A 21,338-nucleotide genomic window follows, 5' to 3' on the forward strand; every position below is an offset into this window, starting at 1 on the left:
TCAATAAAGTTACAGCAGGAACACAGTCAAGGTCCGACAGGAACCCAAATAAATGGGGTGAGACAGAACGCAGCGCTCGGTTCCTCCTTGCTGGAGGTTTCAGGCACAAACAACACAACAGGACCTGGCAGCTGCCTGATGGTTTCAATCTGAAGAGTACAGAGCCCTGACAACATAAATCTGAGAAAATAACTCCTTTATGGATGCGGAATTCAAAGCAAAAATGACAAGTGGCATCAAGGGTCTCACAGCACCGGGGACAGCACAGGGAGAACTGAAGAGTACGGAGCCCTGACAGCATTAAATCTGAGAAGATAACTGGTTTATATTTGGGGAATTCAAAGCTAAAGTGACAAGTGGCATCAGCAGGTCCCAGAGCACCGGGGACAGCACCGGAGAGAGGGATTTCCCAGCACATACCGGGGCAGGAGTTTGATAACACCATACCCCCCAGGGCTTGGTTTGTCCCCACTTTTGGGCCATCCGTGCCCCCAGCCCTGCGGGTGAGGCAGGTGCAGGGAGGGGACAGAACCCTGTGTGTGTGTCCCCTACCCCTGCCCCTCGCTGGGCAGGCTGTGCCAGCCGGGGAGGAAGAGGAGCAGGAGGAGGAGTTTGTGCTCCCGCGGGCAGCCTGCCCAGGCAGCGCTCCCAGCTCGGGCAGAGCAGGTGGAAGGGACGGAGGGGACGGCCATGGAGTGGCTGAGCCAGCGCTGCCCGCTGCCATCCGCTGCCCAGGGCTGTGCCCGGCCAGGCAGGGGCACTTTGCTGCTGGTAAGTGAGAGCCTCTGGCTCTGGGATGGGGATGGGGATGGGGGGGACACGGGTGACCCGCTGGGGACATCGACCCTCACCACGCAACCCTGGAAATACCTGCCCGTGCCTTTCCAAGGGAACCTCTGCACCAATCCATGTCCTCCCCGTCTCTGCCGAGAGCAAAGCGAATTTCCAAGGAGTTTGTTTGTTTGTTGGTTTGTTTGTTTGTTTTCCCCACTCGCTCTCAGGAAAGCTCGGGGCAAACTCAGCGTTGCCACGAGTTGTGTTTGGGTGGTGTTGTTTGCTGGCTTTTTTTTTTTTTTTAACACACAACCTCATCAAAACTAGGCAGAAGGTCCTAACGTGGCGATTCTAAAGCTGGTTTGTTTTTTAATTCAGCAAAGCCAAAACAAATATTGCAGAAATCTGAGTCTCTCTGAACTCAACTGTCATTTTTGCTGTTGGGTTCTTTTCAGTGAAGTGTTTAAAATCTGACAGGAGTGTTTTCAGTTTTGTTCAATATTTGAGTTTATTTGGTTTATCAGGCAGGAATCCTGAAGTTTCACTCCTCTTTTCCACCACCTCTTAGCAAATACAATTATTCTAGGAAAAAAAAAAAAGGGGGGGGTGAGGGTCTTTTATCTTTCTCTTCAGAGATAAAAAGCAGGGAAACACCCCCCCAGAAAAGAAAGTGCTCATATTTGTTCTGATATTCAATCACAAATGGTCCTGGGGATTTATGCACATACATCTTCCAAGAAGATTAATGATCACCGGGCTGAACAGGTTGGATTTTTTTTATTTCCTGAGCCAGGAGCAATGATTACATTTTAATCTGAAAAATAGGTACACCAGCATATCCCTGCTTGGCTTGTAATTCTCTGAGTAGCTCCTGGGGCTTGTTGTATATTTGTTAAATGGCTTAATGGGAAAAAAAGAGCACAGAAGGAGCTCTAAAAATTATTATGAGAAACCTTGGGATAACAAAGAATATTTCCTCAAATGGATTGGAAAAGAGGAGACGAGCAATAGAACACATCAGTCATTTTCCAAATGGAAAAGAGCTCTTGACTTTGTGGTGACAAGAGAGATTTTTAATTCAATCTTTTAAAAAAAAAAAAAAAAGAATTTGACATTGGCACTGTAATGGGAGGATTTTCAGAGGACAAAGGAGAGTGGAAATAAGGGGGGGAAAAGGAATATATTCTTAGTCTTATGAGCATGTTTTAATCACTGCAGCTGAACCAGGGCCAGATGCTGTTTGTGTCAAAAACAAAAGACAAAGGGAAGAGCAGCTGGGAGAGCCTGCGAGTGCTGCAGCCCTGTCCCTGCCTGCTCCTCAGCACTCCAGACCCACCTCCCTCTCCAGCAGCATCCCTGCTGAGATGATGATGTGTTTTTACCAGTCTGTTTATGGCATGTGAGCACAAGCAGCAGTGAAGGGGCTTGCCAAGAATGGCAGTTGATTCCCAGCAAAACCCACTTGTTGCTGTGCCCTGCCAGGCCACGGGGACAGCGGTGCTGTTTGTGCAGCCCCACAGCCCTGGGATGTGCCAGTCGGATTGCTGGCCCCAAAAGGATCCAGTTGCACTGGCAGTAGTCAGATAATTAGGGTGTAAGGAACTTAAAAGTTGCCTCAAAGTCTTGCCCTCCCTTGCAGGCTGTGGCATAGCTTGGATGGGCTGCAAAGGAGAATAATCCTCCTGGGCTGACAGGGCAGGATGAAAGCTCTGCAGGTGCACAGGTTGGGGCTCTGGTCCCCCATCAGGCTCCTGCCCAAATCTGTTTCCCATGGACAAATCCCTACCTGGCACGCTGCTCTTCTCCCTCCCCCATCCCCATCCCCGGGCAGGCAGAGGGTCCTGGCCCCATTTCCCAGAGGGATGGACCCTTGGCACACCCTTGGCTGAAGGATGGCTGCAGGATGGGTCCTCAGCAGGAAAAGATGTGCTTGGGGTGGGAGCCATTCCCTTTTTGTGCCTTTTTTAGCACAGAAAGGTGTATTTATTCTGCTGTGGAAACCCAGTCCTGGCTGCTGAGCCGTGAGGGGGTTTTGTAACCCCTGATAGTCCAGGGGGGACCTCCCACAGCCAAGGTGGGGCTGATACAGCCTCAAAACTGCCCCTCTCCTGTCCCCTTTGGAGTGGAATCAATCCCCCTGTGAGCATGTTCTCCCCTAAACCCCAAAGCGCTGGGAGGAGCCTGGGAACGTCCCCCCAGACACAGACATGTAAATGCTGAGTTTTCCAGAGTGCTTGCCCTGCCATCCTCACCTGTGTTCTTCCCACACCCCCCCCCGGTGCCTCCTGGAGGTGGTGACGCTGGCAGTGCTGATGTCCCCGCTGCTGAGGGGCCTGGCCCTGCAGCTGCACTCGGCCCTCACCGGCACCTACATCCCTGGCAGCAGCTCCATGGCCTTCATCAACTGCCTCAACGAGCAGATCGCCAAGGACATCGCCAGGTACGGAGATGCCCCCCCTGCTTCGGTGGGTCCCGAGCTGCTCCCTGTGCAGTGAAGCTTTCCCTTGGCCCTCAAGGGGATCTGTGCTGTTTTGCATTTCTGGGGTGGGCAGGCCCTGGCACAGGCTGCCCAGAGAAGCTGTGGCTGCCCCTGGATCCCTGGAAGTGTCCAAGGTCAGGTTGGATGGGGCTTGGAGCAATCTGGGCTAGTGGAAGGTGTCCCTGCCCATGGCAGGGGGTGGAATGAGATGACCTTTAAGATCCCTTCCAATCCAAACCAATGATTCTCTGGTACCAGAGCATCACTCTCACTGACTCTCTCTCTGTGTCACAAACCCCCTCATCAGGAGCTGTTCTGTCTCAAAGAGACCTGACAGTTACCTCTGAAGTCAATGCCATGGTAACATCAAGTAATTAGCAATTTATTCCACTGCCTCTCGTTTGCAAGGCCCATTTTAAAGCCATGGCCCTGAATCTCTGTGTCCCCAGATGGACCAAGCCCCAGCCTCTCGTTCCCTGACCCACCACAGTTTTTCTTCTTCTCTGGAACAGCAGACAGCAAAATGCCAGGAGGGGCATTTGTAGATAGGGACAAACACATGTCATTCAAGTACAGAAAAGGTGAAAGGAGATCCACACCAAACACTGCTGAGGTCCCCCCTGGGAGCTGCACTCTGCCCACCAGAAACTCAGCGAGCGAGGGCTTTACCTCCATTTTTTTTTTTCCTTCTGTTTGAATATATGAGATACTTTGCATGAGATTTTGCATGCAGGGTTGGTCTTTTTTTTCACACATCTGTCAGTGCCTGACTCAATAGATGGTTTGTTCGAAGCCCTGAACCTGTGCTGACTGGGGAAGTGTTTATGATGGACCGTGAAGTTTCCTGCAACACCTCCTGGGCTGTTTTCCCTGCTCCCCTGCTGCTTGCCAAGAACCCTCCTGCTCCAGTGAAGTGCTCCCAAACAGTTGGTCAGGCCCCTGAAAGGGATTCTGTGTCACCTTAAATGCTGCAACTGTACTAAGAAATTCAAGTGGAATTATGTCTGCACTAAAAAAGGGAGTAACTGTAAATGGCTGGTGAAAAGAGCCTCAGTGCCTGAAAATGCCTCATCTTAACAGCTCTGCAAATATTTTCCACTCTTTGTTCCTCGTCTTGCAGGGAAGGGAGAGGAAATAAATCCTCCCCGCCCCCCCATGGCTGAGATATTTGTACTTTGGTTGTGGTTTTACTGGTGGGGTGACTGTTCCTTTGTTCTGGAATTTGGGTGGATGAGCCATGGTTGTAGAGGGTGACATGAGGGCTTCATGCTCATTTTCCCACACACCTTTTTCCTGTGCTGTTTATTCTTCCCTTGCACTGCTCAGTGCATATCATTTGCTTTGCTTTTCAGCTCATTAATATTTAATCTGTCTCCATTCAGGTTCTGTTGTGAGCCAAGGACAAAGAGACACACATTAAGTGCCCAACCCAAAGCTATCATGTATTATGCAGTTGTTTTCCACAGATCACATTCAGCTCCTTATAATGTTCCCCATTCCCGTGGTGTCCACTTGTTCCTGCTCAGCTTGCTAGAACCAAGTTCAGGATCTCAGCTGGTATCTCAGTTTACTGGGGCAGAGCACCCAAATCAAAAATCCCCTGTGCTAAAGCCACTTGCACGTCTCAGGCAGCAAAACTGAAGTGATTTGTGCCATGTGTGACACAACAGTCACAGCAGGGGTGTCTCTGCTCGTGCTGCTGCAGTTTGTGGGTCTAAAGATTAACTCAAGATGCTCCACGAGCATTAAATGCCTGGAACTGCCCACACATGGTGAGAGCAAACAACCCTGAGCCTTCTTGGACACTCTCCCCTCTGGCCACCAGTCCACGTCCATAACCTTTGTCTGTAAACATTAAACACCATCCCAGCAGTTAGCAGGGTCCAGTTTGTTCATAGTCTCCTCCATCCACACATTGTATGTAAGGGTAAAAAAGTATTAACTTGCTCTGAGCCAAACCCATTCTGCAGAGAGTTTTGAATTACTTGGAATGGGTTTAGTTCTTTACCTCACCAAGAGTTAATTTTTGCAGGCTGTTGAATCAAGGCCTCCAGTATGTAATAGCTAATGTCTCCTCTGCAGTTCAGGCTCCTCTAGAAGTTAAATGTTGCATTGCCAAAGCCCTTGGGAGGGAGTAATTCCTGGGGAGGACAGTGTTAAAGAAAACCAAAGGTGAGGTCACCGAGTGCCCCGAAAGAGCTCCCTGCAGGGGCTGGGGCTGCATCTCCCTGAGCAGGGCCAGACATTGCTGTGGTCACAAAACACATCATTTACCCCTTTCTTCTGAAAATCCACCCTGAGATTGCTTCAGCAGTCTGTAATCACCCAAGTATCACTTGTGCTGGCAGGGCCAGGCAGCTCTGCAACAACAAACCAGCCCACAAGGAACGGGGGCAGCCGCAGGGAAGGAATTTGTTTGGGCTTCAGATTTCTAGGACATTTTGGGTAGAAAAACCTTGATGTTGTTAATTTAACAAGATCCACATTGAGGCTGCTCTGTGAGGAAGAGGCACAGTTTGAGACTGTAAATACATGAGTGGGAGACAAACCTCTTCCCGTCCATCCCAGCCCCGGCTCTTGTGGCCCCACAGCCAGGGGGGCACAGGGGTGACACTGGGCAGGGTCCTGGCACCATCCAGGCCAGGAGAAACACCCAACCTTCCTTCTTGGCACAGAGGGACAGCAGGGAGGGTCCCAGAGCCCTGTCAGGAGGGCCTGAGCTGAAGCAGCTCCAGCTGAAGGTCACCTTTGCCTCAGCTTTCTCGGGGTAATAAGTAACCCAAAATTCCACATCTCCTGTGTCCCAGCTGCTGGTGGCAGTCCAGGGCAGCACCAGGGAATATGTGGGGTTGAGCACTCAGCTGGGCTGGCACTGACTCCCCTCCTGTCTCCCCCAGGGCCATCATGGATAAGAAGCTGGCTGCCCAGGTGAACATCCTGCCCAAGAGCTCGGCCTTGTAAGTTGGGCTCAACATTCCCCAGTGGAGGAGGCAAACCCAGGCTCTCCAGGGAGGAAAGGAGGAGATGGACACCTCGTGGCCCTGGGCAGAGGAGGCAGTTTCCAGAAGGCTGCTGGGTCTGTTTGTTGGTGCAGATGGGAGAGAGGAGCCTCACCGTGCTCCAGGCTCATTAAGGAGTGCAGATGCTCTGACTGCCCGTGGGGACCATTTGTTTATTGGTTCCTTGGCTACAGGGAGATCCAGCAATCCAGGATTTATGGTCCTGAGGACGTGGTGCCTGTTATTAGAGGCTCTAAAAAGAAGCCCAGACAGGGACCAGAAAAGGCCTTTACAATACTGAGCAGCACTCTCGGGAGGGAAGACAGACCAGGATCTTTGACCTTGAACCACAACCTGCTCTGCAGGTGTCCTCAGCCATCCACACAGAGGGATTGCACTGGTTAGAGGGGTTGAAGAGCAAAGCCCTTTCCTCAGCTCTTTCCTCACGGGAACACCCTGGCCCTGCCAGAAGAGGGGAGCAGATCCCACCTCAGCCTCCCTGCAGGAGGGGTTCTCCCAGTGCACCCGCCAGGCTCTCCCATAGCCAGGCAGAGGCTGCTGAAACAGGGCAGACCCGTTAATAACCACCTTCCCCTCGTCCATCACTCCCCAAGAGCCCCCACAGCCCGAGCAGAGCTGCTCCTGCCCAGCCCTGGCTGCTCCAGGTGGTTCCTGCTCCGGGCCCTGCTCCGGAGACTCCGCGACGCCTCCGAGCCCTCCCAGCGCAGGAGCCCCAGCGTGCAGATGAAATCACCACGGCCTTCTGGCACTGCTTGGAAAGGTCACATCTGACTCATGACAAGTACATCTCCTCTCCTGCAGGGAAGGAGAGGAGGAAAGGAGGGAGTGCTGCCGTGCTCAGCCTCCCGATGCAATCCCTGCAGGTGCCGTCCCTCGGCCGCTGCTCAGAGCGGGGCCACCCCCACAGCCCCCCACGGACACCCCAGTCCCAGCAAATTCGCCCTGGCATCCCCCCTGGGCAGCCCTCTGGAGGCTGGCACAGCCCAGGAGGCTCTGCTCCATAAATCCAGGGTGCTCAGTCACGTGCTCAGCGGTTTTGGGGCCAGCGATGCTTTTTGAGCCACTTGGTAAAGAAACAGCCACTTGAGGAAAGCACCAAGCAGGGCAAATAACTCCTAGAGGGACTGGCAGGGCTGCAGACAGAGCTGGATCTGCTGATGCTGCTTTTCTTTTAAATCCAGGTATTTCTGGAAAGGGGAGCTGGAAGAATCCACTGAAATACTGCTGGTAAGTGATCATTCCGTGCCTCACAAATTCCCATCACAAACGACCCCAGCAGAAAAGGGCTGCGAGGGAGGTTTGGGGAGGGTGGCACCAACCTGCCCACGGTTTGGAATAGGATCCCAAACACCTGTCTGTGGGCATGGCAGTGCTGGATGGGAGCAGTGGAACTGCAGGTGCAGGATCTCCCTGTGTGTTTTGGTGTTTTTACTCTCCACAGATCGTGAAAACCAGGACATCCAAAATAGGGGAATTGTCCAACTACGTCAGGTGAGGCTCTGGCTCTGTGGGAGCTCTGGGGGAGCACTGGGTACCCAGTCCAAGGTAGGCTGTCCTCTCCTGCTCAGGTTTGGGAGTTCCTTGAGCCCCTTCCCACCCAGGGTATGGTGAAGTGCTCCCGCTGCACCCATGAGCCAGAAAAACCCGGAGGTGGCATCAGCACAAAAAGGAAAAAGTTGGCAGAAATACCAACTGTTGGGCTTCAACCACCCCCTCCATGCCGGGTATGAGGAGGGATCCTCCTTCTCCTCACACAGGCTATTCCCTGGCAGCCTCCTGGCAGGATTTCCTGCTTTCCCCAAGCCCCTCAGGGCGAGCACAGCCAGCTTTGGGCCAGACCCCCGGCAGTGGGGCTGCTGCTGCCTGTGGTAAACCCCAAACTCAAAGCAAAATTCCCACATGGCAAAAAGAAGCTGCGGGCGCTTTGAAGTCGGTGGGGAGCGCGGGGCAGGGCTGGGATGAGCGGTTGGGAGCCGGGAGCTCGGCTTCCTGCGCCGGGAGCTGTGCTGACACTGCTGCTGTGCGGCTGTTTCCACTTCAGATCCATCCATCCCTTTGAAATCCCCGAGATCATCAGCCTGCCTATCGACCAAGGAAACCCTCTCTACCTCAAATGGATCGAGGAAAACGTCCCACGGGACTGACTGGAAAGGTCACCTCAGTTTTGGGAGCCCTGCGGGTCCCCCTGGGCAGGCAGGACCTACGTGCGAGGAGGCAGCTTCTGTCTCCTTGGGCTTGCTGGAACAAAGAAGTTTGGGATTGGGAATTTTGTTTGCACTGGAAACATCCTCTCCTCGGCCTGAGCAGGGAACTCTGAGCAGCCCAGAGCTGGTGCAGGCTGAGGAGGGAAAGGCTGCACCATTGGGGATGAGGATACAGAGATGCTCACGTCAGGCCACTGCAGCACTTGGGGGCTCTTTCAGCTCTTTCAGGCAGCCAGCAGCAAATTCCTTCTGGAAGCCATGGCCTGGCAGCCCCTCCAGTTCCATGTGTGCCCACAGCCAGTGCCTGAACCCTGGCTGGCCCCCCTGCTCGGTGCCAGCATCCTGCCCTGCTCTCCCCCAGCCCCGAGGCAGCAGGATGTGGCTGGGCACCCCCCGATGTGCCGGCTCCTGCTGTCAGGAAACTGCACTGCAGCCTCCCAGGATCCAGGGAAGCAGCAAACATGAGCAGATGCCACAAGGAACTACCCAGAGCCACGAGCAGTACACGTGTGACCCTGCCCTGCCACGGAGACAGGATGAGCTGGGATGAGCTGGGATGAACTGGGCAACTTCCATGGCCAGCCCAGGGAACCCAAGTGCCAACAGGACCAGGACATTGCCCCAGCCCTGCATCCCTCACCCCAGCCCTGCATCCCTCACCCCAGCCCTGCATCCCTCACCCCAGCCTGAACGGTGACTTTTTGCCCAGGCCAAGCTTAACCTTGCAAAAAGATGCTTGTTAATAGTTTATTGGGATATAACTTATGGGATGATATCGAGGATTTATGGGAAGGGAATAAACAGTAGCACCATGGTGGGCACTGGGCATCCCCCCAGGAGCACGGACTGACCTCCAGAGCCCAAACCCAAAAATCCTCACACTACAAAATAACAGTGATGTTAAAAAAGAAGAAAAAAAAAAAAAGACTTTTTAATTGTACACCAGAACATCAGACATATTAATTACAACTTGGGTATAAGGAGAGTTGGTTATTACAAGCAGCAACCTGAACTCAGAAATCAGAAGGTGCACAGAGCCGTTATAATCTCGATTACAGCGAATGCAAAATATACTCTGCAACAAAAATACTTTCAAAGGCTCCACATTCAATTCTCTGCAAGAAGCCAGGAGGGAATGAGAGGGAACAGAGAGGAACCACGTGGCCCCCAGTGAGAGGGGCCCCATCCCGTGGGTGCTGCTGTGGCTGTGATGTCCACTGGCACATCCCACAGGAGTGACCCTGCTCGGCCTGGCACAGCCCTTGGCAGGGGCTCCCAAGGCACTCGAGGAAGGGAAACATTTTAAGGGATCCTTTGGTGACAAAGCCCAGGCAGGATGGGGAGTGATCCAGCTGCTGGACCCCGCCCTGCCAGGGATGGGGGCCTGGCAGCACACATCCCTAAAGGATGGGGTTCCTCTGGATGCAGACCCTGAGGGTGCCAAGCACCACTCCCCAAGGCACAGCTGAGCCCTCAGCCCAAACCATCTCATGGCTGGGAGCTGGACAGAGCCTTCCCTCCCAAAGCTGTCCCTGCACAAGGGGCCAACAGCCTGTCCCCCAGCACAGGGCACTGGGCAGCCCTGAGGAAGCAGTGACAGTGCTTTGATCCAGAGCCAGATCCTCAGGCTCCTTCTCCAGGCACTGAACCAGCTCCTGCCTGGCCCAAACCACCCCCCAGGCTGCAGAGAAGCTGCTGCTCTGCACCACAGCACGGGTCAGCTACACTGAGGGATTTTTTTAAGTACTTTTTCAGTAAAACAACCTTTTCAACTCACCCTCTGGTCAGCAGATCCCACAGGCACAGGTATGGACGGTGATGGGGCTGCAGGACAGGATCTGCTGATGGAGCAAGACCACCCAGCCCACCCACCCTCCATCCCATGGGACAGCCGTGGTGGGATGGGGGAGAGACAAGGAGGACAACGTTAAATATATATATATATCTTTTAAGAAAAAAAAAATCTAACAAATATATCTGATATTAGAATCTTTTTTAAAAAGCCAACTGCTTTGCTCCTGCCCAACCTGGCAGTGTTGCCTTGTTAGAGAAGGGGGCTGTTCCTTCCCTCCCACAGACAAATCAACCCCAGGTGTTCCCAAACATCAAGTGCTCTCCAGGGAGGCACTGGCACAACCCCCTCCCCACGTCCCCACTGTCCTCTTCAGCCTTTTTGGTTTTGTCTGCTGGTTTGGCACGTTCAGGGTGAAGATTCCTGTGAGAACAAAGGCCTCGGGCTCCAGTCTGTGAAGTGCCCTTTAAGTGCTTTAAGGCAAAGGAGGATCTTTTGGCCAATCTCTTCCAGGGTCATGATTGTCAGAACAGGGAAATGAAGCTGGTGCAGCATCACAGGCAGTTCAGGTTGAGAGGTGAGAGCAGCCACCAACGTCTGCCCTGTGGCCGTGAAAGCCACACGTGGGCTGTTTGCTCCCCTCATTTAAAACAAACCACATTCCTTTAATGAATGGATTTAGGATTGAGGCAGAAAACCCCAAGAGTCACCCCTCTTTTCCCACAGGCACAGTGAGGGGCTGGGAAAGCACTGGGGGGAGGAGGGGCTTTGTGCTTGGGCACTGGGACCCCCTCGAGGCTGCTCTGTAAGGCTGGGATGCAGGGACAAGTCAGGCTTTGACCTCCATCCATGTGAGCAGGTTGTGGGGTGTCCCCCAAAGTGGCTTCCCCAGCTGTGCCAGGGGACCCTTCTGGAGGGGTCAGAGCCACTCACTGCTCTTACCACCATCGTGATGGTGCCTTGGGCTCGGCCAAAGGCTCCACCAGCAGAGTGTGGCTGGGCCACGCTCCCAGCCAGGAAAAAAACTGGCCAAGAAACTAAAAATTGTTAAAATAAGAAAAAATTTTAAAAAAAAAGAGCATCAAGGCTTTAGGTTCCGTTCCTTGGCAGCACCACTGGCGGTGCTGGCGCGGGCGCTGCCTCCACCCGCGGAGGCTCCCGGGGGCACCAGCACCCTCCTCTGCCTCCAGGCCAGGACTGCCCCAGCGCCCCCATCTCCTCTGGCTTGGCTCCAGGAGAGGTCTCAGGGCTGGCAGGGCTCAGTAGGGGGTCGTGCCTTCCCACTCCACCAGGTACTGCACCTTCCCCTCCAGCGTCACGCGCCGCGCCAGCACCTGGTACTTCTCCCCGCAGACCAGCCGGCCCGCGGCCCCGAAGTAGCTGCTGATGGAGGACTTGAGGTGGGAGAGCGACGAGTCGTCCTCGCTGATGCTCTCGAAGGTGTGGCTGTCGATGCCGCCACCGTCGGGGTGCTCGGGGCCGCCCGGGGTCTCCTCGCTGCCCTCGGGGGTGCCCGGGGCCGGGCGGCCGCCCCTGTCCCCTCCCCTGCACTTGGGGGCTGCCAGTTTGCGCTTGCGGCTGCCCACGGTCCTCTGGCTGCCAGGGAGGGACAGAGCAGGGTGAGGGCAGCACCCAAAGGTGCCCCACGCCGTGTCTGGAATTTGAGGGAGCCTGGCAAGGACTGAGGGCCCTGACCCTGCATGCCCAGCACAGCAGGGCTGCTCTGGGACCACCGGCCCGTTTTGGGACACCGGGGGCAAAGGCTCCTCCCTGACATGGGACAGCCCTGTGCCAGGACATGAGGCCCCTCACCCTCCTGGCCATGCCACTGGGACCCCTCTGAGAGGGGGCAAAGGGCACAGCCCTCACCTGGACTCATAGGAGAGGCTCGTGGTGGCCGAGCCTGAGGTGCTGGCGGCATCCGTGGAGTCCACATCTGAGAGGAACGTCTGTCCTGAGCTGGCACTGTGGATGGGATGGGATGGGATGGCATGGCATGGCATGGCATGGCATGCAGTGTCAGCCCCAGCCTGGCACAAGCAGCACCCTGGCCCCCCACGCCCCCGGCCCAGCCCCACAGACCTTTTCAGGCTCTGGATCTCATCCAGCGTGAAGTCAAAGATGCTGGCCAGGTGGTGGTTGGTGCTCCAGGCAGAGGTGAAGTCACTCTGTGTCACAAAAACAAGCTCACTCGTCACTGCCTGGCAGAGGGGTGCTGCCCGTGCCCCCCAGCACTGGCACCACCACCCTCCTGCCCACGGGAAGTGCTCTGTGCCAAGCCCACTTTTCCCAGGGGAGGGACAGGGGCTCTCCCTGCCCACAGGAGCAGGGAAACCTTGCAGGGATCCCGCTCATCCACCAGATCCCAGGACGGCTGCACAGAGCAGGGGGAGAAGAGAAGGACTCACGCTGGGAATGGCATCCTCCAGCAGGAACTTGGCCCTCTTGCGCTTGGCCGCTCGCCGCTGGTGCTGCTGCAGTGGCAGGAGCCTGAGCAGAGGAGAGGGCCGTGAGGGGGGCACAGGGCACCGCTGCAGGGGGTGCCCCGGGGTCAAGGAGCCCACTCACCCATCCTTGTGGACACATCTGCTTCTGCTCCTCTTCTTCAGCTCGCAGGAGCCGCCCTCGCCCTCGCCCGGGCCCTTCTCGGGCAGCACCTTGGTGGGGGGGTTCGGGGGCACGCGGATGCGCAGGCGGAAGATGCATTTCTTCTTTTTGATCTCCTTCCCGCACAGAAACCTGCAGGGGAGGGAACAGCCCTCAGCCCGGGGGAGGGTGGGCACAGGAGCACAGCCTGTGTCCTGCACCCCACCCTGTCCCCTCGCCAGGGACTCACCTGCTCTTGTAGCTGTTGAGGGCGTTGAGGAGGTGGGGGCCGCGCTCTGACACCGGGGTGCCCGTGAGCTGTGGGAGAGCGGGGTCAGGAGGGCTCGGCACCCTCTGGGGTTATACAAAATCCAGACAGATGGGGGAACCCAAACTCCGGCTTTCAGCTCGTGCTCAAGGCCAGGGAGGGAAGGATGCCAAGGCCTGGGTTGGCACCTCCAGGGAGCCGACCCATCCCACGGCAGGCACAGGCTCCCAACACGCCTTGGTGTTCCTGCTCCTCCAGGCCCGGCTCCAACTGGGAAATGTGTCAGCTCTGGCACCCCAACAAGGGCAATCCCAGCCCAGAGGAAGGTGATTAAGCTCACTTGGAGCAGGAAGCACCCATCCCAGGTGCTGAAGGAGCTGGGGTTTGGCAGAGGTGCCCAAGCTCGGTGGCATGGGGCTGCTGGCACAGCGGCACTGCCAACACATGGGCGTGTCCTTTCCTGCTCTACACCCCCTGCCCACTCCAGCCCAGGGGCTGACACCATTCCCAGCTCAGGGGTCCCCCCCTCCACCACAGACACTGCCCAGTGGGACACTCTGCTCTGGCCCTGTGTGTTGGTACCTTCCCGAGCTGCAGCGGATCCCAGTGGTGGTTCACAAAGGCCAAAATCTCCTCAAAGTCAAAGTATTTCTTCTTGCTCTGCACACCCAGGTTGTAGAGGGCGAGGTGGACGACATCCACCCTGCAGCCAAGGGGGGGCAGAGGGTCAGCAGCCCACCCCTTCCCCACAGGACAGTACCCACCGTGATTCCCTGCTCTGCCAGTGCCACAGCAACTCACAGGTCCTCCCAAAACCCACTGCTGGAACCTGAGACCATTCCCACACCTCACAGGGGAAGCAACCCAGTCCAGAGGTGCATCCTGGGGGATGTCACAGCCAAGACAGCATCCCTGGAGTTTTGGGGAGGGAAGGGGGGTACACTGCCTGCAGCTGGGGGGAACCCCAAATACAGAATCCTAGAATGGTTTGGGTTGGAAGGGATCTTTAAGATCATCCAGTTCCAATCCCCTGCTGTGGGCAGGGACACTTTTCACTAGACCAGGGTGCATGGTCCTGAACACCTGCAGGGCTCAGCCAGTCCAGTGCCCCATGGCCACCCTGGCACACCCCAGAGGAGCCAGGGCCTGGCTCTCACCATCTCAAGGGCAGGCGCTTGATGTACTCGGGCCCCTGGTTACACACGGAGCAGAAGAACACGTAGAACCTGCAAAACAGCAGGGAGGGACAGCTGGGGGTGGGAGTCACTCCCACAGCCACGCAGGGTCAGGCTGGGACAGGGACGGGTCAGGGTGCCAGCAGTGACAGCACAGCCTGCCCTGGGGTGGCTGAGCCACGTCAGTGCCAGGTGGATCACGGAGATCCAGCTGGGGATGTGTCCCCTCCAAAGCCAGGAGGGACGTACCGGTCTCCAAACATCATGGGGTCACTGAGGCACTGGGTGCAGGCTTCGTGGAACCACTGCCGGCAGCGGTAGCACTGCAGCATCTTCAGGTACCACCTGGGGACAGCAGGAAGGTGACAGTGAGGGCAGCACGTGGCAACCACCACCCCAGCCTCCTTCCAGGCACACACCCTGCAGCCAGGGAGAGGAAGTCTGTCCCTAACTCGGATTTCCTGCAGCCCCAGAGGTGGGTGCAAACAGTGCTCCTGGAGCGAGTGGAGACAAGGATGGCAGAGGCAGCACGGGCAGCAAAGCTGCTGGCTCAGGGCAGTGCCCTGCGAGCCAGGGGCTCCTCTCTTGGGGTAAAACATCCCCACCCTCATCTTTTCCCCACAAAACCAATCGGGCCAGGCAGGCAGGGGCTCACTCTCCGGGGCCCCCGCAGTAGCAGTAGCACTGCTGCTGGTTGGTGCGGTGAGGGGAGTCCCACTCCAGCAGCTCGGGGTTGTAGGACAGCACCATCTTCACAGCTTGCAGCGTCCTGGCAATGGCTCCCTTCTTCAGGGCACCCCCCTTCTGCGGGATCGAGCGGGATGGGGTCAGCACGGGTGCATCCTGCCTGGCAGAGGGTGCTGGGAGCCCTGGGCAGCCCCACTCACCCCGGGCAGCCCCACTCACCCCGAGGCAGCCCCACTCACCCCGGGCAGCCCCACTCACCCCGGGCAGCCCCACTCACCCCGGGCAGCCCCACTCACCCGCACGGCCAGGGCGAAGATGCAGCGGCGGCAGAACCACGGCGTGCCCAGCGGGCCCTCGCTGCCGCTCGCCACCGGGATGTGGCACTGCTGGTGATAACCTGCAGGAGGGCTCGCTGTCAGTGCCACAGGACCCCCAGGGTGGGACGGGGCAGCCCCCGGGGTGATGTGCCCACACTCACCCAGCCCGCACTTGCCACAGATGAGGATTTCGTTCCTGGGGCCCGATGTCTTCCCCAGGCAGATGCTGCACTTGGGCTCCTCCCCAGGGACACCGGCTGTGGGACAGGGAGGGCACAGTGGGAGATGGAAGAGGCACAGCCACGTCCCCACAGTGCTGGGAAGGGCCCCACAGCATGGCAGTGGGAAGGGAGGATGGGGCAACACTCACCATGCTGGATGTCCTTCCAGAGGACCCAGTACTTGGAGTTGTCCTCAAACGTGACGAGGCAGCTCTGCTTGGAGCCACTCACCTGCAGGAAAGAGCAGGAAGAACCACCGTGTCTCAGCTCCCCATCCCATCACTCCCCTATTTTCCCTGGTGACTGATCCTGCCTCTCAGGCCTGCAGGAAGTTGGGTTTGGGGCGTGACACCCCAGGGCAGGACATCAACCCAAAATGCCCCTCTGAGCAAGGGCACGTTGCAGCCTAAGCCAGAACCCCTTGAGCCGCAAACTGAGCCAGGGAATGGCACTGGCACCACTTGAGGTGCTCCCATTCCCCTCTGGGTGCCCATGTTCCCCTCTGGGTGCCCACGTTCCCCTCCGGGTGCCCACGTTCCCCTCCGGGTGCCCACGTTACCCTCTTGATCTTGCCCAGGTAGTAGAGCCCGTCGGTCCAGCGGCACAGCACGTACTGCCCCTCGCTCAGCCGCACCATGAGCTCCCTGCAGCCGCTGCCCCTCCGTGCTGAGCTGGCACCAGGAGCCTGCTGGACCCGGCCAGCAGCTGCATAGACATCCCGGATGAGGGGGTTGAGCTTGGCGGGCTCCATCAGCAGCACCTGGAGGGGACACACTCGCTGTCACCTGCCCTCCTGACGCGACACAACGAGTCCATCAGCAGAGCACAGCATCCCTGAGTTCTGCCTGGCTCAGGACACCCAAAACAAGTTCCTTTCCGTGAAATCCAGGGAGCAGCCAAAAATCTTTGCTACTGGTGAGCAAGAGGGAATTAGGGAATTAACCCTCGACAGCTCCCACAGCACTGAGCCACCCGGCCGGGCAGCACCAGGACACACGGCTCGGTTTTGGGAAGGGGCACGTGAGGGATAAAAGGTTTAAATTCATTGTGATTTTTCAATCACAAATTCCAAGGAGTTTTGCGGGGTGCCAAACCACCGGGAACTGCTGCAGGAGCAGGGATGTGCCAGCACCACCCAGGTGGCCCAGTGACAGCACCACGAGGTTTGGGGTGCAGGAGATGAAGGAGCTGAGCTGCGATCCCCACGGAAACGACTGCAGAGGGACTTTTCTCCCCTCTGCGCTCCCGTCACGGCCACACACGTGGCCTCGTGGCAGCACGCGTGGCCTCACGCCGCGGACCTCCCCACGATTCCCCCTCTGCGCGGACCCTGCTGTCCATGAGAACTCTCCCGTTCCTTGATGGGATCATCCCGGGATGGGCAGCGGGATCCCAGTCCCGGCAGAGCCCCGCGCTCCCGGGGCAGCGGCACCGCCGGGTCCCCGCTCCGCTCCCGGGGCTGCCCCCGCTCCCCACGAGGCTCCCGCCGCTCCCTTCCCGGGCGCTCCCTCCGCTCTGCCCGCGAACACGCGTGGCAGCGCCCACGCCGCCCCCGTGCCGGGACCGAGCAGCGGCCGGAGCCTCCCGGGCGGGTCCCCCCCGTGCCCCGGCGGCACCTGCCGGGGGTCCCCGCGGGCAGCCCCGGGCGGCGGCCGCGGCCCCGCCGCCATTGGCTCATTCAAAGGCGGCCGCGGCGCCGTCTGTCTGTCTGTCTGTGTGTCTGTGTGTGTGTCCGCCCGCCCGCGCGTCCGTCCGTCCGTCCGTGCGCCCGTCCCGCCCGGTGCCCGGTGCCCCCGCCTGGCCCTTACCGCGGGGTGCGCTCAGCGGGCGGCCGGGGCGCGAGGGCTGCGGGGCGGCGAGGGCCGGCGCGGGCGCCATCTTCCCGCGCTAACCCCGCGCTCCCGCCGGCATTGACGTCCCGGTTATGCAATTAGCGGGGCCGCCCCCGCCGCCTCCCACGGGTCCGGTCCCACCGCGGCGCAGCGCAGCGCATCCCCGCGGCACCGCCCGGCACCGCACGGACCGGCACCGAGCGGCACCGCAAGCACGGTCCGGCACGGCACGACCTGGCACCGTCCAGCATCCACAGGCACAGCACGGCCCGGCTCGGCTCGGACCGGCGTACAGGGCTCAGCCCGGCAAAAATGGCTCGGAGCGGACCGGACCGGCACGAACCGTCAAGCACGACACGGACCGGCACCCACCGGCAAACACGGCTCACACTGGCGGGGCACGGGCTGGACCGGCAGGGCTCGGCTCAGTTCCGCTCAGTTCGGACCCGTCCAGACCTCCCTGGGGCCAGGACGGGGCACCCCGGGCCGGCCACGCACCCACGGCCCGTGAGAGGCACCGGCACCCCCGCCACACGCGGGGCCTCCCCGCCGGTCCCCCTCCTCCCACGCGTGGCTGCAGCCAGAAAAGGGCACCCCGGGGCCTCCAGGACTGAGGGGCGGGCGGGGATGGGATGCGGGCAGTGCCTGCACAGCATTGTCCTGACAGGGAACGACCTGTGCTCGCCGGGATTCCTGGAAACGGGAGCAGCCTTTCAGCCTTTCTCTGAATCTCAACAGAGAAAAATCTATCACCGAAAAAACCGCTTCGGTCGGTGCCAAGAAGAAATTTGAAAGTTCGCTGTTTGTTGGAAAGCGCTCCTGAGAAGCAATGTTTTCCAGGCTGCTCGGGCCGTGGAGGAGCCGATTCCCGGGACAGGGGCTGGGCCAAGCGCGAGCCGAGTCCAGAGGGATTTTCCTGCCTGTGATGGATGAGCTCCTGCAGCACCAGGAGCTGGGGCTCCAAATACACCTGCAACAAGGCTTGAACCGCAAGTGAGCATCTCCCCAGGTGCCGGGGATGAGCAGCACGCTGCTGAGCTGCCTCTCCAACACACCGAATCCTGCCTGCTAAGAAACAATATTGGAAACCAAACTTTCCCGTGAAACATTGGGGTCGTGATGCTGCACCTGTGAAGGGGGTGGGAAACAGTTCCTGAGCAGCTGCTCTGCTCCTTCTGTGCAGGTCTGTGTGAGAAGAAAGCCCAGCACAATGTGAAGGAGGTGGTCCAACATGCCATGCCACGCTGTGCCATCCTGTGCCATGCTGTGCCATCCTGTGCCACACCTCTAACTAGCCCCAGGCCCCAGCTCCACGTGAGTCACGCTGGGATAGCGTGAGTCACCTCGGGATTAAAATAACCCCTCCACCACAGCCCTGCCCTCAGATAAATCCCACTTCTCGCTCCACTGCGTCAGAGCTGCTGGATTTGCCCCAGATCCAGTGGATTGTGGCACTCCCAGGGCACCGTTCCTGTCCCAGCCTGTCCCCGTGGGGCTCAGGGAGCACCACCCTCCTCCCCAGCCCCCACGGTTGATGTTTGCAGCAGGTTGGTCGTTCCCCACAGGAATGTGGATGGTGAGACACGGAAATCAAACTCTGGACCAACTTCACCAGAGGTGTGAGCAGGAGTAACCTCCCCAAAAAGCCTCTGCACAGAGAGGGCACCCCAAAGCTGGCACCTGCCAGTGGAGGGAGCACAGTAACATTGCCCTGGGGCAAGAGCTCCAATCAAAAATTAAATTAAAAAAAAATAATAATTTGAGATGCATCCTCTGTTTCCTGTCAGGAATGAAGCCACATAATTATATTTGACTCTGGTCTCTTTGCAGGTGCTCCTGCCACAGCACCCACCGTCCGTCCGTGCGCCCGTCCCGCCTGGTGCCCGGTGCCCCCGCCTGGCCCTTACCGCGGGGTGCGCTCAGCGGGCGGCCGGGGCGCGGGGGGCTGCGGGGCGCGGCGGGGGCCGGGCGCGGGGCGCCATCTTCCCGCGCTAACCCCGCGCTCCCGCCGGCATTGACGTCCCGGTTATGCAATTAGCGGGGCCGCCCCCGCCGCCTCCCACGGGTCCGGTCCCACCGCGGCGCAGCGCAGCGCATCCCCGCGGCACCGCCCGGCACCGCACGGACCGGCACCGAGCGGCACCGCAAGCACGGTCCGGCACGGCACGACCTGGCACCGTCCAGCATCCACAGGCACAGCACGGCCCGGCTCGGCTCGGACCGGCGTACAGGGCTCAGCCCGGCAAAAATGGCTCGGAGCGGACCGGACCGGCACGAACCGTCAAGCACGACACGGACCGGCACCCACCGGCAAACACGGCTCACACTGGCGGGGCACGGGCTGGACCGGCAGGGCTCGGCTCAGTTCCGCTCAGTTCGGACCCGTCCAGACCTCCCTGGGGCCAGAACGGGGCACCCCGGGCCGGCCACGCACCCACGGCCCGTGGAGAGGCACCGGCACCCCCCGCCACACGCGGGGCCTCCCCGCCGGTCCCCCTCCTCCCACGCGTGGCTGCAGCCAGAAAAGGGCACCCCCGGGGCCTCCAGGACTGAGGGGCGGGCGGGGATGGGATGCGGGCAGTGCCTGCACAGCATTGTCCTGACAGGGAACGACCTGTGCTCGCCGGGATTCCTGGAAACGGGAGCAGCCTTTCAGCCTTTCTCTGAATCTCAACAGAGAAAAATCTATCACCGAAAAAAACCGCTTCGGTCGGTGCCAAGAAGAAATTTGAAAGTTCGCTGTTTGTTGGAAAGCGCTCCTGAGAAAGCAATGTTTTCCAGGCTGCTCGGGCCGTGGAGGAGCCGATTCCCGGGACAGGGGCTGGGCCAAGCGCGAGCCGAGTCCAGAGGGATTTTCCTGCCTGTGATGGATGAGCTCCTGCAGCACCAGGAGCTGGGGCTCCAAATACACCTGCAACAAGGCTTGAACCGCAAGTGAGCATCTCCCCAGGTGCCGGGGATGAGCAGCACGCTGCTGAGCTGCCTCTCCAACACACCGAATCCTGCCTGCTAAGAAACAATATTGGAAACCAAACTTTCCCGTGAAACATTGGGGTCGTGATGCTGCACCTGTGAAGGGGGTGGGAAACAGTTCCCTGAGCAGCTGCTCTGCTCCTTCTGTGCAGGTCTGTGTGAGAAGGAAAGCCCAGCACAATGTGAAGGAGGTGGTCCAACATGCCATGCCACGCTGTACCATCCTGTGCCATGCTGTGCCATCCTGTGCCACACCTCTAACTAGCCCCAGGCCCCAGCTCCACATGAGTCACGCTGGGATAGCGTGAGTCACCTCGGGATTAAAATAACCCCTCCACCACAGCCCTGCCCTCAGATAAATCCCACTTCTCGCTCCACTGCGTCAGAGCTGCTGGATTTGCCCCAGATCCAGTGGATTGTGGCACTCCCGGGGCACCGTTCCTGTCCCAGCCTGTCCCCGTGGGGCTCAGGGAGCACCACCCTCCTCCCCAGCCCCCACGGTTGATGTTTGCAGCAGGTTGGTCGTTCCCCACAGGAATGTGGATGGTGAGACACGGAAATCAAACTCTGGACCAACTTCACCAGAGGTGTGAGCAGGAGTAACCTCCCCAAAAAGCCTCTGCACAGAGAGGGCACCCCAAAGCTGGCACCTGCCAGTGGAGGGAGCACAGTAACATTGCCCTGGGGCAAGAGCTCCAATCAAAAATTAAATTAAAAAAAAATAATAATTTGAGATGCATCCTCTGTTTCCTGTCAGGAATGAAGCCACATAATTATATTTGACTCTGGTTCTTTGCAGGTGCTCCTGCCACAGCACCCACCGAGCTGAGGGCCAGCAATCCTACACCCTCCTCAGGCAGGGAGTGTGGCCAGCGTGGGCTCCCAGGGCAGGACTCCTGGGCCCAAACAAAAACCTGCATTTGCAGATGGTTTTGAATGAAGGCGCAGGTAGTTCACTACTCCAGAACTCCCAGTTTTCCCTTCAAAGCTTTGAATCACTCCTCCACACC

At 58.4% G+C, this 21,338-nt stretch overlaps 2 protein-coding genes across 3 annotated transcripts; one reads left to right on the forward strand and one right to left on the reverse strand.

Moving 5' to 3' along the window:
* Positions 1-667: 667 nt before the first annotated feature.
* On the forward strand, positions 668-9,566 carry CUTA (cutA divalent cation tolerance homolog). The gene is made up of 6 exons (XM_050320031.1): positions 668-771; positions 3,066-3,214; positions 6,151-6,210; positions 7,455-7,500; positions 7,715-7,764; positions 8,315-9,566. The coding sequence occupies exons 1-6, from the start codon at positions 691-693 to the stop codon at positions 8,415-8,417; spliced, it is 489 nt and encodes a 162-aa protein (XP_050175988.1). The 5' UTR covers positions 668-690; the 3' UTR covers positions 8,418-9,566.
* On the reverse strand, positions 9,383-19,379 carry PHF19 (PHD finger protein 19). 2 transcript variants are annotated; one of them, XM_050320029.1, is made up of 15 exons: positions 19,263-19,379; positions 16,083-16,283; positions 15,673-15,754; positions 15,464-15,559; positions 15,282-15,382; positions 14,954-15,102; positions 14,548-14,643; positions 14,281-14,349; positions 13,706-13,826; positions 13,106-13,173; positions 12,838-13,008; positions 12,678-12,759; positions 12,352-12,437; positions 12,139-12,234; positions 9,383-11,865 (listed from the first exon to the last, which is right to left on the reverse strand). In XM_050320029.1, exons 2-15 carry the CDS (start codon positions 16,272-16,274, stop codon positions 11,529-11,531), a joined length of 1,746 nt encoding a protein of 581 aa, XP_050175986.1. In that variant the 5' UTR covers positions 16,275-16,283; positions 19,263-19,379; the 3' UTR covers positions 9,383-11,528. The 2 variants fall into 2 exon arrangements, with proteins under 2 accessions (XP_050175986.1, XP_050175987.1); XM_050320030.1 differs by lacking the exon at positions 19,263-19,379 and adding an exon at positions 17,332-17,352.
* Positions 19,380-21,338: the final 1,959 nt, after the last annotated feature.

The sequence above is a fragment of the Myiozetetes cayanensis genome, unplaced genomic scaffold (genome assembly GCF_022539395.1).
Source record: "Myiozetetes cayanensis isolate MyiCay16 unplaced genomic scaffold, myiCay2020 scf23, whole genome shotgun sequence".
Lineage (NCBI taxonomy): Eukaryota > Metazoa > Chordata > Aves > Passeriformes > Tyrannidae > Myiozetetes > Myiozetetes cayanensis.